At 38.3% G+C, this 17,774-nt stretch overlaps 1 protein-coding gene across 18 annotated transcripts in view; it reads left to right on the forward strand.

The window, feature by feature from the left end:
• The window catches only part of MECOM (MDS1 and EVI1 complex locus), a 543,708-nt gene that overhangs the window by 499,063 nt on the left and 26,871 nt on the right, over positions 1–17,774 (forward strand). For 14 of the 18 annotated variants that reach the window (XM_032359892.1, XM_032359866.1, XM_032359880.1 and 11 more), the window contains 5 exons: positions 662–878; positions 6,156–6,303; positions 7,570–7,726; positions 12,121–13,477; positions 15,865–15,952. In XM_032359892.1, coding sequence (XP_032215783.1) covers positions 662–878; positions 6,156–6,303; positions 7,570–7,726; positions 12,121–13,477; positions 15,865–15,952 — 1,967 coding nt within the window. The remainder of the gene's footprint in view (positions 1–661; positions 879–6,155; positions 6,304–7,569; positions 7,727–12,120; positions 13,478–15,864; positions 15,953–17,774) is intronic. The other 4 variants (XM_032359873.1, XM_032359887.1, XM_032359967.1 and 1 more) reach the window with 3 other exon arrangements.

Here is a 17,774-nt window from a genome sequence, read left to right on the forward strand (position 1 = left end):
TGACCCTAGGGTAATGTAAATTAGCCTTGCAGGATACTGAAAACATCCTGTGTCCTATTACGTGGTAATGAGGAATGTAATGAAAAATCCCACATTTACTGCTATTAACCAGGTATAAGCGGGACTCAGAGCGGGACTCAGTGTCCCACTGTAACATGGCACAGTGAGAAGGGTATGAGACACAGATGGATTCTTATCCTGGCACAACCCTTTGAATCTGTAATCCCTGACTGCTTACTAAACTTCTCTGAGCTTTAGTAGCCTCATGTGAGAACAGAATAAAAATCCGACATATAATTTCTCATGATCAGGTTTTGAGAAATATCAGTAATCCGTGAATGGGGTTGAGGAAATAGATGATGCACAGTCAGTGGTTATTATTACTTCTAATGTCCTGTGAATACTAACTCCTGGAAGGGTTTAAGCCATATTCTCTGGTAAGGAAGCTCTGCTGTAGCCAAAGGAACCACATTATCCTGCTAGGTTGTGTCCTGGCTTCTCTACAGGTATTATTTTTAATTCAGATTAAAATGAAGTGGTGGAAATGACAACTAAATCATTTCTCATACATCTTCCATAATTCAATAAGAACTAACTGCTGGTTTGTGGTTGACACTTCCTGATCGGCCCAGGCCTCGTAATATCTGAATTATTTTCACAGAAGAACGGCAATATCGCTGTGAGGACTGTGACCAGCTCTTTGAGTCCAAGGCTGAACTGGCAGATCACCAGAAGTTCCCCTGCAGTACCCCTCACTCAGCATTTTCAATGGTGGAAGAAGACTTTCAACAAAAACTCGAAAGTGAAAATGATCTCCGAGACATACATGCAATCCAGGAGTGTAAGGAATGTGACCAAGTCTTCCCCGATTTGCAAAGGTTAGAAGTGGCTTGTTGCACTAGGGAACATGTTTATTTACTCTGCCGTCAAGTGTTGTTGTTATACAGTCGGTAGGCTGAATTATCAGAATGTACACAGATGGGAAATTGGGAACTGCGATGAGCCTGACGAAGTGTGCTAGCAACATGTTTCAGAAATCAGTTTTCACTGGAAATTCTTATCTGTAAAACACTTAAATGGAGTTGGAAATAGTTATTTTGATGTTATGTTTGTTTACACAGTGTTATTGATAACTGAAAGCTTAACGTTGCAGCATAAAATACGACTTGGAGAATCAAGAACGCTGGAACAACACTGATGCCAATTAAAGTCATCATATGCCAAACAGTAAAGCTGCCTCTAGAAACATCTAGATGATTTAAAAAAAAAAAAAGAAAAAAAAAGATTGGTTCTGATATAGACCTAATGAAAGAAGGATGATCTTTTGATAGATGTGTGTCACCTGTGGATTTCATTTCAACTATTTATCTAAACTGCACATATGTAAAAGAGTAAGAAAATCATTCCCAATGAAGAAAATGTCCTGTTTCCTAAAAGGGAAAAAAAGAAACTTGATCTAAATGAAATGATTCTCTAATCCTTATATTTAACAAAGTAAAAATCACAAATCAGCAATATATTAATCTTGGTAGGCTTTTGAACTTTTTTAAAGAACTTTTGAAAAAATACTATTAGAGAAAACAGCAACTCTGGAACATACCCTTGGAAAACTATATTGGTAATTTGCTACAGAACAGCCTTTCAGATCAGGGATGTATATAACCAGCTCATAGATTTTCTGTTTGTTTCTACCTAGTGGTTTTTTGCCTCAGCCCACAAACGGTTTTAATAACTACATTGATTTCTCTGCTTTTAAATCCAGAAACGATCCTTGGAACCTAGAATCAGAATTCAGATGAGCATAATGTTGAATTTAGGTGGGAATGGTAGTACTCAGGAGTGTGAATTACTCAGGGTTTATCTTGGACACCCCACCTATTGCCCTTGACCATTTTGCTCCCTTTCTTTCCTTAGTGCCTTCCCTTCTCTTCTCTTTTCTTTCCCTCTCTTGGTTGCCCTGCATCCTCTTCTCTGGCTAGGCTTCTTATAAGAAAGGATTTCATACAGTAGTCATTGATTTTAGTGCATAAGTAACTTAAAAAGCATCAAGTATAACCCATTCCTTGAGGAGATTGAGTCAAAAGAATGAATTTCTAGGTTTGAAAGTTCAGACCTAATTTAGCTTTTAGAGAGTAAAGGGGAACGAAAAGGCTTTTCCAGTACCCTTTAAAGTCATCTTTGTTACTTAACATAAATCCATGGAGAGAATAAATGTACTATAGATGTTTGATAAAACATAGATTTGTAATAAAAATAAAGTCATAGCATATCTTATAAATGTAACTGTGACCAAATTAAAAAATGAAATGAAAAGTAATAAATACCAGTGGATAAAGTATTTATATGTAAAGCAGTATCTCTGATGCCATAGATGAAGAATATTTCCTTCAATTTTGTTATTAGAGCTAACGGACAGCATTATGGAACAAAAATTGTTAAACACTAAACACTAAAATGTAATTCCTACTTCCCACTAGAAGCGTATGGCGACACTTAGGTGGGGAGAGGTTCTTACTCTGACTAGTTGTAGGATTGAGCCTGAGTCAACGCTACTTAATGCCAAAACCAACTGTCAGTTTGGTTCCTTCAGTCAAACATTCAGTGGAAAACAATAAGGAAACCTAATTATCCGGTTTTGGATGAACCCTCAAAACTTACTTTTCGATAGCTCAGCCAGATGGATCTAGCATGTCACTATGCAACCTGATGTCGACCATCTAAGTGGTGTTTTTGGTTAAATAATTTAGCCATGTGCAGAACCTACATTCCCCGAATATTTTCCACTTTTTTGAATCCTATATTGTTGCTTTATATTTTAAACAAATGAGAAATCCTTTTTTGACATGGTAATTATTCTGTATTTTTCTGTAAAATGTTGAGAAAAAAAATACTCCTTTCCCTCCTGCCCCACAAAAAAACCAGCGAGGAGCAAAGGTTGATATGCAAAAGTTTAAAAGAACCCAGAAAACTAGGCAAAACTCTATAAATTAGGATGAAGTTCTATGGAAAGTAGAGAAAGAAGCCTCATTAAAAACTGACCAGATGGCTTCTATGTTTGTGAAAGAAAAGCACATTGTCTTCTATAAGAACCATTCACTTTTTTATTCTTTCTGTCACTGATGAACTGATAGCTGATAATTCCATGGAACAGTGCAGATTTTATGCTGGAGTAGAAGAAACAAAGAAAGGAGAGTTCCCTTTGCACTGCTATTTATTTTTCCCCTGTATGCCGCGTAGTATACTCTTGAAGCTCTATCATTGGAGTTTAGGGCACAGGAATAAGAATCCATGTATGGGCCAGTCTCTACCACTGGACACACACACTGGAATATAATGTATGTCATAGAGTGGCATGCCTTCCTGGGTAGCTGAGGATGACAAGGAGAATATTAATCTATGCAGTGATTAGAAGATGTCCCTGACTCAGTTCAATGTTAACTGGAGTCGATGGTATCTCTCTCTTAACTCTCTTAATATTTCAACTTGTGTAACAAACAGAGGATTACATATTGTAGATAAAGATAGGGCTGTTCTTGTGACTCCACACACCTGTACTCTTCTGGTACCTTTTGTTCACAGAGATATCACCATTTGTGCTCAAATAGAACAGCATTACAAAGTCAACTGACTCATGGGGCAGGAAAAGTAAGTTCACGTGCCACTTTGAGTAGGGCTGTAGGGAGGAAGCTGAGGAAGAGAATAAATAGGGAAAGATATTTCTAATTTATCAAATATGAGAAAGGGCACTTTTTTTTAATGCACACTGCCACGCACACAGTCTACACGACTACTGGATACATTCTAGGCACACAGGCATCTTACTTGATCCTTGAATTTTAGAGTATTCATCTCCCAGAAAAATAAAACTTGGGAAAGAAAGAGTGCTTACATGATTAGTAGTTTTTTTAAAATATCTTTTTACTATGGAAAATTTCAAAATACACAAAACTAGAAAGGTCGGTGTAATAAACCCCCATAGACTCGGTTTCGATAATTATCATACAAGGCCAGTCTTGTCTCAGCTACACTCGTTCAGATTATTGAAACAAATCCTGGACATTATGTCATTTTATTCATAAATAGCTCAGTATGTATCTGTAGAAAAAAAAAGGACTCTTTAAAATACAAGTTTTAACACCACACTTTAAAAATAATGATTCTTTGGTATTACAAAATAAAAAATCAGTGTTCAAACTCCCCCACTTATCTCATTACTTTTAGAGTTTTTTGTTTGAAATAAGATCATGCTAAGGTCCACCAATGCAATTAGTAGACATATCTCTTATGTCTCTTTTAATTTATAAGTTCCTCCAGTCAGTCTCTTTATTTCATTTCCCTCCCTCCCTCATTAAAATTTATTTATAGAAAAAACTGCTTTTTCCTGTAGCATTCACTCCAGTCTGGATTCTACGGATCATGTGCCTTTGGTGTTAAAAATCTTTCTCCATCTTCTCTACTTCCTGTAAAATATCCCAAGCCTCAATCAGATTTAGGTTCATTGTTTTAGGAAGAATACCTCACTGATGTTATGGTTTATTTCCTTCAGGAGGCAGAGTATTTATTTATGGATTGCCCAAGTGTACTAATTGTTTATGTGCTATAAAATGAATGTTTTCTACTTCTATCATTCTTTCGTTATTATCTATATTAATTCTATGCGGAGAGAATTTATTGTTTATTTGCTCACCCTGAAGTTCAGTTCATATAGGAAAGGCAGGACACATGGGTGAGTTTCCCTCTTTATTTACTAGTTTTCAGAATAAGGATTTGGCTTCCTAGCATCTTCCATGGGTGACCAGTGAGGCTTTGTTTGTGTGATTTTGAATATTTCTTGTTAAAGGATGAGATTACTATTTTTACTGATGCTTAAATTTCCTCACATCTGGTCAGTGGGTGTCTTTTTAGGTTGGTACCTTAATTCTTTTGATATGATCTATAAGTTTCTTGCAGTTTGCTGTAACAAGATGTTCAGGGCCCGTCTTGTGTATCTCGGGCTTCAAGTTTGAAACAGGCTATTTCTCCAAGGAACTCTGGTTACCTTATTTGGGGTAGTATCCCAGTGTGTTATCTGTTTGTACTTAATTAACAAACATGTTATAAACATCTGAGTATCACAGCAATCCATTATCTATAATATTTCCTTTTCATTGAATTCCTGCGGATTTCACATACAAGTTTTAGAAGAGAGGGGAATATTTGAGAAGCAAAAATATCCTAAACTTTAAATCAGAGAAATTATGCTTATGAGAAACTTCTAACTGCTTTTCTTTTGTGGGCCTTTAATAGTACATCTACTTATAATATTATACACTTTTCCTTCCCCCCTAGTGCATAGGCACTATATATATACCCTTTTGTATCTTTGTATATTCATATGCATTCGTCGGTTCATCTGCTTCACCATCATCCAATCACCCCAGGGATATATTGGGAAGTTGCTTGTTGAATGGTTAGCGTACAGCTTACTTTCCTATACAGCGATATGGGAAAAAAGTACCTTTTTGAATGTAGAGGTTATAGGCTTTAGATAGAATACCTGCCTGCATGTTCTTTTTTTTTTTTTTTAATATTTTATTTATTTATTTGACAGACAGAGATCATAAGTAGGCAGAAAGGCAGGCAGAGAGAGAGGAGGAAACAGGCTGTTTGCAGAGCAGAGAGCCCGATGAACAGCTCGATTCCAGGATCCCGGGATCATGACCTGAGCCGAAGGCAGAGGCTTTAACCCACTGAGCCACCCGGGTGCCCCTGCCCTGCACATTCTTAAGCAATTTTGGGGATCTTCTGTTTGAGTGTTTGTGTTTGAATTGAGTGGGTATGAGCAAAATGTGTTGACCTGAGAATGGTGTAGTGAATCGAGAACTGGACAAACGACTAGTCGTTTACCATGCCCTTGAACTGGCAACTAATCCCTGATAGCTGTATCCAATTTATTTTCCAACAGGGGTACTTCTCTGTGTTAGTAAGAGACACAGTCTAGGAGAAATACATTTTCTTTTGTCTGTTGCAGGCCTGTTTCTTCTTCATCTTCCTCACCTCACCACTTTTCCTTCTTTTCTCTTTAATTGCCGGTTGGATTACTAATAAAATGACATTCTGTTTATGAATGTGTTCTTTGTCACCATGTCTTATTAAATCAATTGTTCTCTTAACAGCCTGGAGAAACACATGTTGTCACATACTGAAGAGAGGGAATACAAGTGTGATCAGTGTCCCAAGGCATTTAACTGGAAGTCCAATTTAATTCGCCACCAGATGTCACATGACAGTGGAAAGCACTATGAATGTGAAAACTGTGCCAAGGTACAGTGAATTTGTAGACTACTTGGCCTCTCTCTGTCATCCTGCTCTCTCTTAATCCATCACTTGCTATGATATATAAAAACAAGCCTTGAGAGGGGAAACTATAAATATCTTGAGAAAAGTAGACTGAGTGTTGTATGCTAAAAGGCATTAGTACAGTGTATAAAAACACTTAGTGGGTGTCCTTTTATTTTTGTAAGGGAGGAAGTGAGGCTTAATGGTGAGTTCCAGAACTAGGTGTCAGACATCCTTGGTAAATTCCTGGTTCCGCTACTGGCTTGCCAGTGTGGGGTTGTTTTATAGCCTTATGGAGAACGCAAATTTTATCCAATGCACATTTACTGATTTCTTTTAATAGCAATTTGTGAGGAAGTCACATAAAGTTTCTGAATGCCTATTCAGAAAGAATAGGAGACTCCTGCATTTGCAAATTTTTCCACCCAAGTCCCTACCATAAATCATGACTTGGTTCTAATTGAAAGCATAGTCCCTTAGTGGCCACTGCTGAACAGCATAGGGGTGCAAGGAAAGCACTCCATGTTGACCTTGACTCTGAAATATGAGAACATTGGTTCACATCATTTAATCTTCACGGTTCTCAATTAACTAAAAGATGTCCTCATGTCATTAAAGTTGATTTCTATTTCCAAAAACTTTTCATATCATTTGAATATCTTTCTTCATATCAGGGGAAATTATCTTTAGAGATGTTTTGCTCCCAGAAGTATAGGTGACTTTTTCTTTTTCTTTCTTTCTTTTTTTTTTTTAGTACAGTGTTTTAAGGAATAGTGTTAGCTTCATGGTAACTTGCTGAAACACATTTGTTAGCTTTAACTCCTGGGGGAGCTCCTTGAATAGATTTGAGATACTTAAGTAAAACTCCCTCCCAATTTTGTACCCAGCGTGTCTTGGTTTAGAGGATGGAAATGGCACACCAGTTTTAATCATGTCTTGGCTGGCATTTTATTGTTCAACTCTAATCACTCTAAATGGGATCAAAAAGATCTTGAACACGGTCTAATCATGCCATTAATTATTTTGTTCAGCTGATACTGATGGACATTTCATGCTAAGGATAAAGAGCTGAATAATTTACAGTCCCTATCCTAGAGGAGCTCATGCTTTGGAATTATGACTTTCTTTTGGTCTTTGGGGAAAACAAATAAACAAAAGCAAAACAAATAAAATTCCTTCTCGAGTCATTCCTGGTCTTCTTTATTGTGTCCTTGAATTAAGTTTCCTGATTAATCAGTACTCATTTCCTAGCAGGTTTTCACGGACCCTAGCAACCTTCAGCGGCACATCCGCTCTCAGCATGTTGGTGCCCGGGCCCACGCGTGCCCGGAGTGTGGCAAAACGTTTGCCACTTCATCGGGCCTCAAACAACACAAGCACATCCACAGCAGTGTGAAGCCCTTTATCTGTAAGTTTTTCACACTCCAGCCCTCCTTCCTGCATCCTTCTCTCGTCCGAAAGGCACTGTGATCAGGAGAGTGGCCGCGTGGCCGTGGAAGGGTCTCTGCATTAGCTCCTTATGGTCCAGTCCAGTAAGGCTGTTTTCTGTTACAAGAAACTCTTGTAACACCCAGATCCAGGGGTTTTGGTTTTGTTTGTTTGTTTGTTTGTTTTGTGTTTTTTTGCCTGTAATCCCCGGGGTGTTTTCTTTTAGATGAAATCAATAATGAGCAGAGAAGGGAGAAGTCATTAAATAATGGATGGGAAGCCTCTCCAGGTTGTAGGATTTAATAGAGACAACCAGATTTGTCTCACGCTGACAATGGCAGATGCCACTAAAGGAGGTGAAGTGATAAAAACCTGCTCTGGATCAGAAAGGGCTGGAAATACCCCACTTGGCAAGGAGGCTTAGGACTGTGTGTGTGTGTGTGTGTGTGTGTGTGTGTGTGGTGTGTTGGAAAGGGAATAAAATACCCCTTAATCTACACTTGTTACCAATCACAGACTGCCGGCCAGTAGTTCTCAGTTAGTTGAAAAGCAGAACATTCTCACTTTGATGCTGGACATGCTGCTTCTATAACCCACCGCAGTAAAGCAAATTTACAGGTAGTGTGTTTTCAGGGGACATCCAGTCCGACCAACTACTTGGAACATCCCTGTACTTTTTAGTAACACATTCCGCATAAAGTAAAACTCAGTGCTCGTTTGCTGCTTCTTCTGTCCACCCGCTCCTATTCCCTGTATTGTGCTGAAATGTTTCATAAGGAAAATCAGTTGTTTTCGGTTCCTCTGGGCAATGACTTTGGACTTCTTTTGATCCATTGCTCAGCGGGGCATACAAACACAGTGACTCACTGAGTTGTGCCACAAAGGTCAAGACTGATTTTGGATCCAGACGAGCATAGAACTCTTTGAAGCACACTCCATAGATGGCAAAAGCTCTGACTTGGGAACCCTTATAAAACGTTTTATTTCTGATAAATATGTAAAATTCTGAGTAGATGTATGAGACACTACTACAGGACCTGATAGGCAAAAAATATTTTTTAGTACCCACATGGAGATACCAGAGACTAACCCTCCTCCTTTTTATCTTGGCACAGTCCTCTTTTGTGCTTCCATGCATCAAGGGAGTTTTTTATTTTTTGAGTCTTGTTCTGTTTTGTTTCCCTTTCTAGCTTATGCTACAGTCTTGTTTTGCTCCTATGTTCTTCTGTTCCCTGGGTGGAGTGAAGAGGACTAGTTGATAAACAAAAGGGTGCTCTAGTCTCCCTTGGGGAAGCTCTGTTGAAAGTCACGGGAAATAAAGTATACAATAGAAATTTTAGACTTCTTGTCTCATAAAGGCATTTGTGACTCTAGGTCGTAACGCCCTTAAAAATATATTTGAAAGTGTTACGGGCGTAAATAACTCATTTCTTTCTGATTTCTCAGAAACAGACTTTAAACATTTACTGTGTTTTGGTGGAAAAAAAATAGGCCAAACGAATTATGATCACCCATTTCATGCTTTCTCTATTATTTAAACCAAAAGTCAGAAAATACAGATTCCTATCATCGAAGGTTCTGGGATCTGGAATTTTAATTGTGTTGAAGTCAAGTGTTTCATTTTAAAGCACTATAGGGCGTCCCTTTCCAATCAGCTTGTGCAACTATTTGCCATGAATGCCTTTTCAGTAATTATTGGTAAATTTAAATAGCAGATGGCATTCTTCAAATATAAAATCTGACAGAGAACCATGGGGTAATTATGAATAATAGCCATGTAATTTCAGAACAAAAGAGGAGAGTTGGTGTGGAGATTGGGAGTAGAGGAGGTTCACCTAGAGTTGATATCTGTTTCTCACCAGAAGGCCACACACCACGATTTACCCCCACTGGTGTGTTTATGGCAACTGTCTCTTATTACAGTGTACCGCCAAGCTTGAGCCCAAAGTCACCAGCGCTAAGGTAATTACTCACTGCCTTTACAGAAACCTCCGGCCTTCCCAAATAGAAACCACATGCTCTAATAGGCTGAACATATTCAAAATACCTCTTAATTTGTTTAATAAGTAGAAAAATGCAATGTTAACTGCTGGCTAATTCCTTATTACTAAGAAAATTACAGTAGAGTATCGACTTCAACATCAATTGAGCCGTTCACCTGGAGGCCTGGTGGTTTGTGGTGGGCCAGGGCAGACCTTCTAGTGAGAAAAACAAAGCCCCTGCCTAGGGAAACATCCCAGATTCTCCATTCTTAAGACCTGACACAGACATTGCTCATCTGTGTAACAGGGGGTACAACCAGGAAAGTCAAACGCAGCTTCTTTGATTCCGAGATAGAGAAGGTCTTGATTTCTTACATCCAGCTGGCTCTAAGAGAGAAGTCTAGAGAGTGACATTTCTATGCCAAAAATTGCAAACCTTTCAAAAGTTTATACCGTGGTTGAAGACCCATCAAGACATTTTCTCAACGCCTTTTAATGCCCAGAGGAGAAGTGTTCCTTTCCCGATGAGTGCACTTTTATTATTCCAACGACATTTTATTTACTATTTCTTGTTATTGCTCATAGCTGAATTAATGTAACCAGTGAAAGCCTCATGTTCTGCCCTCTGCATCATATGGTTTTAATTAGTGTATCAAAGAATTTAAATAGCATGTATATTTATTGTATATGGTTAAAGAGTACATACTTTTAAAGCAGCCTCTGGTCAGTATATTCCAGTAGGATGATTTGAAAAGAAATCACTCACATCTTCTCTTCCCATTAAAATGCATGTTGTGGCCTCTATCATGTTATGAATCATCCCACAGCTGAAAGCTCCTTTATCATTACTAAGTACCCTGATATATGTCACAGCGTATTTTAATCATTATCAGTAAAAGAAATATTATGGGATCACTTGGTACTTCCCGTTTGGTGGTGTGTGGGATAATCCAACTTTTGGGTGAGTTTTGCATGACTGAACATCTGTAAAATCTGCTTCGAGTTTTTTTTTTTTTTTCTCTTTCAATTATTACTGCTTTAACTCAGGAGCTCCACCATTCTGTGCTTAAAGGCGATCATCCCATGAAAACAATAAATGTTGCGTTTTGTCTTCAATTTAATTTCTTATATAAATTTGTTTCAGTAACTACCGACAAGGCGTATCATGTTTCTGCATGTATTAAATGTGCCCAGAATCGTTTACAGTAAGCTCACACATAAAGTGGATTCATCTCTACTAAAGTCAGATTTTAAAATGTGATACTTAGGAAACGAACACGGTAATCCTGCCGAACTACGAAGTGAGGGGGATTCGTACCGAACAACAGAGTTCTTAAAGGTTACGAAGCTTGGTCTCAAAATACACTTAAATCTGTTTTCACATACGTGGGGAGGAAGATGTTCTACTTTTTTGGCAAATGCCCCAGGAGGCGGGTTCTTTCCCAGCCGCACCCTGCTGTGTTCTTTCTGGATTAGAGCACTCCGAGCACCCTCCCCTGCTTACCATAATTGGCTAAACCCCATAGAAGTCAAGCCCTGAGATAACCGGCGAAGATATGACAACAAGTGGACATATTTCCCAAGGACGGGGGTTTCATAAATGCAGGAAGGTTAGCACAACCACTGGTGTGAGGGGAAGTCAGAGGACGTGATCATAGTTCATGGGAACCAGCAATGCAGGATGGGCCACATTCAATTTAGTTTCCTTTGCAGGCTTAAAATAGAGCCATTGTAAATTATGTCAGTCTTTCTCAAATCATGAAAATGATTGTTAAAAATGTCTCAGAATACACAATGTGCATTGTTGTGTGGCTTTGATGTGTGAATGATGAGAGCGTATGATATAATGCAAATTAAATAATGGTAGAACAGTCACAGGCTTTTCCCCCAAGGGGAGAGGGAATAAAGGTAAAGTTGCCAATTGAGAGAAAGGCTGTTTTATTTTGTTTCAGTGCTAAGACTTAGAATTCTCGAGGTGGTCTAAAAATATAATGGAGTTCCTGGTGTGTTTTATGCTTAAGACTTTTAATTTTTAAGATTCTGTTAGGGTAGTCATTGGGTGGGAAATCAGCGTATACTGGAATTGGACTTTTCTCTAAATATTTAAGTATACAAATATGATACAAAATATGATGTAGTGGGGATGACAGAAATATTTATATATATTTATATATGGAATATTTGTGCTGCCTCAAGACATTTGTCAGGTTGGATGCCTTGCTTTGGAATCTAGTGAAATGGGGATTTTTGTGTTTGGAGCACCCAGATTGGTACCTCCAACAACTTTTCCTGGCTTCTTCATTGAAATTCTGGGTAAACCAATTGTGATACTTGCTCAATTCAGCAGCAATTGCCATAAAGCCTGAGATTCTCTTTTGTTGTTTGCACACAGGTGAGGTCTGCCATAAATCCTATACTCAGTTTTCAAACCTTTGTCGTCATAAGCGCATGCATGCTGATTGCAGAACCCAAATCAAGTGCAAAGACTGTGGACAAATGTTCAGCACTACGTCTTCCTTAAATAAACACAGGAGGTTTTGTGAGGGCAAGAACCATTTTGCGGCAGGTGGATTTTTTGGCCAAGGCATTTCACTTCCTGGAACCCCCGCTATGGATAAAACGTCCATGGTTAATATGAGTCATGCCAACCCGGGCCTTGCTGACTATTTCGGTGCCAATAGGCATCCCGCTGGTCTTACCTTTCCAACAGCTCCTGGATTTTCTTTTAGCTTCCCTGGTCTGTTTCCTTCCGGCTTGTACCACAGGCCTCCTTTGATACCTGCTAGTTCTCCTGTTAAAGGACTATCAAGTACTGAACAGACAAACAAAAGTCAAAGTCCCCTCATGACACATCCTCAGATACTGCCAGCTACACAGGATATTTTGAAGGCACTATCTAAACACCCATCTGTAGGGGACAATAAGCCAGTGGAGCTCCAGCCCGAGAGGTCCTCTGAAGAGAGGCCCCTTGAGAAAATCAGTGACCAGTCAGAGAGTAGTGACCTTGATGATGTCAGTACGCCAAGTGGCAGTGACCTGGAAACAACCTCGGGCTCTGATCTGGAAAGTGACATTGAAAGTGATAAAGAGAAATTTAAAGAAAATGGTAAAATGTTCAAAGACAAAGTAAGCCCTCTTCAGAATCTGGCTTCAATACATAATAAGAAAGAATACAGCAATCATTCCATTTTCTCACCATCTTTAGAGGAGCAGACTGCGGTGTCAGGAGCTGTGAATGATTCTATAAAGGCTATTGCTTCTATTGCTGAGAAATACTTTGGTTCAACAGGACTGGTGGGGCTGCAAGACAAAAAAGTTGGAGCTTTACCTTACCCTTCCATGTTTCCCCTCCCATTTTTTCCAGCATTCTCTCAATCAATGTACCCATTTCCTGATAGAGACTTGCGATCGTTACCTTTGAAAATGGAACCCCAATCACCAAGTGAAGTAAAGAAACTGCAGAAGGGAAGCTCTGAGTCTCCCTTTGATCTCACCACTAAGCGAAAGGATGAGAAGCCCTTGACTCCAGGACCCTCCAAGCCTCCAGCAACACCTGCCACAAGCCAAGACCAACCCCTGGATCTAAGTATGGGCAGTAGGAGTAGAGCCAGTGGAACAAAGCTGACTGAGCCCCGTAAAAACCACGTGTTTGGGGAAAAGAAAGGAAGCAACATTGAACCAAGACCCCCATCGGATGGTTCCTTGCAGCATGCTAGACCCACTCCTTTCTTTATGGACCCGATTTACAGGTAAGGGAGGATAGGAGACGGTTCGACGTGGACATGAGTATGGAGGGCAGTTTTTACATTCTAAAGCTATATCTGGTAACAAATTACTTTTGTTATTATAATAAGGCAGAGAGTAAAGTTGTTTGATCTCATGAATTCATTTTTTACTCAGACAGTCAACTCATTAAGTTTGGACTTATTTTTGGATGTCTCTGAATTTGGGGTTTGGGATGAGGCCCACAGAGTTCTTTCCCTTGACAATAAATTTATTTTTAAAAACATTTTTTAAGTGGAAAATATGGGAAAGCTGTATTTAAAGCAAGTTGTCAAGCGACAGAAGAATGAGGCTCCTGAAGGATTAATGCAAATATGTGTGGGGACTTAAATGGGTCAGGATATTTGGAATGAAGTGGGACGTAGAACAGCATGGGTTTTCTCTTTGTTAACCTACCAATACATCCTTAGTAAGTACTGTTCACATTCTTTTGCTAAGTATATCTCCCAGGAGCCCAAAGTAAATGAAACATGAGTCACAAAGATGTCTTGTATATAATGTGAATGGTTAGTTTGGAAGGAATGCGTCTCTTTATACCTTCATTATCCAGTTTTCTTTGATGCATCCAAAAACTCTTTGGGGGAAACATATATGCTTAATAAAAAGCCTCTTAGGCAAATGTTCTGTAACACTCGCTTGACATTCAGAACGATTTAGTTTTTAAATACCAGCTTTCTTTAAATAAAAGTATGAGTGAGAGTAATTATGTTTATTACGTATTTTAAACATTACCAAGCATTTTCCCATTTACTTTCTCACTCAAGTCTTGAACACTGTCAAGAAATAATGGAAGGTGTGGATCATTGTTTATCGGACTTGTTTTAAGAGGAGACTATTTTCACATTTTTACCTGATTCTCCTTTACAAACAGTCAAGTTTGTGCTACTCTTTCATTCAACAATACTTATTGATTCCTATTACTTAATAGGAACTTGAGCTGCAAACCCTTTTTCACTAAAATCTCCTTTTCTGCCTCCTATCATCTGTAATACAATAACTAAGAAATGCTGCCAGTATGTTGAGGGCTAACCCCACTGGAAGGGGATTTAAAAGAACAGTACAAAAATACCCCTGAGCCATCGGTATCATGCCTGCGCACTTTTTTCAGTTATCATGTCTTGCTTCCTGTGGCAGTCCCAATAAGAGAAGGGAAAAGAAGGGAAAACAGCACTTCCCTATTTTGTGTGTGGGCTGTATTTGTATGGCACACATTGCCGGGAAAGTTGTGTTTCCAAACCAGTGAGAGATCTCAGCCCTTTGTGAAGAGAACTCCTCAGACATTCTTTCTTAGACCCTCCCAGTGGCAGCGGGCTTTCAATCCCTCCACACACCTGTTACACTCTTCTTCACCTCCTAACCTTCCTCATGCTTCGTTGAAACTCAGTCTCCTCACTGGCATTTCACTCTGAATTAAGAGCCTAGGCCTGTCATTTTACCAAAGTCATGAAAAACCTAAACACCGGTTTTAGTGTACGACCTGAGTTGATATCTCAGCTTTCCCATGTCTCAAACTTTTTTTAAATCCATAAAATGGGTATAAGAGGATCTATTTCAATAAGTGAAGTAGTGTATGCAAAATATAGCATTTACAAAATTTCAAGAAGTGGTAGCTGTTTGTATTAATTTTGATTCTATTTTAAAAGCATACTTATTCAACAGTTCTTAAAATTACCAACCGTTGGTGAAAGAAAGTAATTTAATCCGTGATCTCATTTCCTGTATACTTGATGGTAAATAGAATGACAAATGTTTCTGAAGGCAGAAGGGGTATGTAGATAAGTTTTATATGCCTCTGTCTTCAAAAAGTTCCTTTTCCTTTACCCTCCACCATCTTTTGTCATCCGAAAGAAGACACCTGAACCTCAAAGAGTGGGTGGCAGGGTGCACAGTATACTTAGAAACTCTGCTGCTGTCATTGGCAAGGATGGGAGAAACATAATGAGTAACTTAGGAGAACAGTTTCTTGGTAGAAAATGACTTTAATTTTCAAAATGGACTCTGTCATGATTTCAAAATCATCCAGACTTCTTGTCTCCATTTGAAATAGAAAGGTACATATATGTGACCAATGCTTCTGGTTTCATGAGTCTTCATTTTTTAATATTTCCTCACTATTGTTTTTAATCGCCATTCAATAAGATTTTGCCTTTATAAATAGGACCCTCTTTCTTTGAGTGCCTAGAAGTGTCCTAAGTATTCTTCAAGAACCGAACAGATGTCTTTATATTTTTATTAGTGTTCTTCTCGGAAGCCTACCATTTGCTTTATTGTTAACTGTTTGAAATGTCAGTAATTATATGGTGATTGATATATGAGACTGATTCATCTCCAAAAACTAATTTTAACCTTTCAGAGTAGAGAAAAGAAAACTAACTGACCCACTTGAAGCTTTAAAAGAGAAATACTTGAGACCTTCTCCAGGATTCTTATTTCACCCACAAGTAAGTATTTTGAATTTGAGACTTCAAGCTTGTAAACCAACTTGTTGATCCTGAAAAGCAGGTGCAATGAAATGAAAGAAATCTTGAGAACATTAGGATTTCCTATGACGCTGCTGTGGAAGAACACAGGAAATTCTAGCAGAATTAAAACCCAAACTCTTTAAAGAAAAAGAAATTAATCTATGTGTAAAAACAGCGTGTTTTGGGGGGTGTTAAATTATTGTCTGCTGTTAACTACTTATTGAGCCAAAGTGTATTTTGGAGTGAGCAAAGTTCAGTTAAGAAAATAATACTGAAGTTGTCTTTTGTGTTTAAAAATTACTGCTAGTAAGAGACAGATCATACTGCGACTCGTCCCAAACTCATGAAGGTCCTTCAAGTTCCTTTGGTGCTCAGATAAAAAACAGGAAATGAGTCTACCTGACAAGTTGTTACCATAGAGGGTGAAGGAATTTATCTAGGGACCGCTGGGCATTCCAGCAAAGTTCTGTAATTGCACAAGAATTTACCACAATACACAGAGCCGTTTGCTGAATGGAGCTGTGTCCATTTATCAAAATATATATAGTTTCTCATCGCAAGGAAGATGCAGAGCAGTGCCGTCTAATTTGTTCATCCCTCTGTCCTTACATATTTGATAATTTTTAAAAACTGGTGTATGGAGCAATCAAAATGTGGAGAATTCTGTTGAAAGACCAAATATATAAGCATCTTAAGTGTGTGTTTTTTAACCTGATATTTTGCTTTTTATTTCTAAGTTTTTAAGGGTTATAAACTCTGATCTTTATAGATGGTAAGCAAAGTTTTTATGAAAATGCTTAAAATCAGTGAACTAATTCATTGTTTTAATATATTCAAATGAAAAACTATGCTCTTCTAATGAAATTGGTGGAATTTTATGCAAGCTGTCTTAAAGAATGTTATGAGGTAATTAAATTATCTGAGGATGTGACTCTCCCTGCCCCTCTGCCCGCTCCCCTTCTGCTACCCTTTCTTCAGCTTTTCAAGTACTTCCCGAACGTCCTATACAACAGAGTATGAGAACAGCAGTACGTGTTCTGATTAGCTAGAGAAATCTATCATTGCTCAAAAATTCTCTCTCTTTCAAAGTATAGAAAATATATGATTTAATATTAAAGGAGTTAGAAATGTTCCAGGTAGTATTCACTTTTTATAGGAAAACTAAGGAATGATATTATTTAGATAATCACTTTATGGAAAAGAAATACATTATAAAGTAGGTCAGTGTTTATCAGGTACTTATAGTTTACATTTAGGTTGATTTAAATTGTACTTTTAGGCCTCATGGGCTAATAAAGCTGAAAATAACATGCATTTTGTGTCAGAGAGTACATCAAAGGTCTATCTTTCTTGAGAACTTACTTTCTAATTATAGCTAGCTGCTCATGGGGATATTATAGGTTTATACATTTAGTTACAATAATCAAATTGTTCTCATATTCTAATTATCTTTAAAATCTAGCAACTAACCACTTCCAGATTAAGTGCTATGGGTACACGGTATAATGGAGGGGAAAAAAGACTGGGATTCAGGATCCTCAGGTGACTCGGGCTACCTGGCACTTAGCTCCTTATCTGTAAGATGGAGGAGCTGGGTGGCAAGTCCTTATTCTCTCTGACGTTCAAAGATTTCTAGCTAGCCAAAGTGAATTCACTAGTTCATAAGATGAGCAGTTTTGTCCCTAAATAACTCCACATGTGCATGCAAGTGTTAGACTATGTACATATTTTTAACCAAAGGGTAGAAGAAAATCTACTCTCTTGATAGTTCCAAAGTGAGCAAAGGATCACAAAAGATGAG

This window comes from Mustela erminea, chromosome 1 (assembly GCF_009829155.1).
Source record: "Mustela erminea isolate mMusErm1 chromosome 1, mMusErm1.Pri, whole genome shotgun sequence".
NCBI classification, from domain to species: Eukaryota; Metazoa; Chordata; class Mammalia; order Carnivora; family Mustelidae; genus Mustela; species Mustela erminea.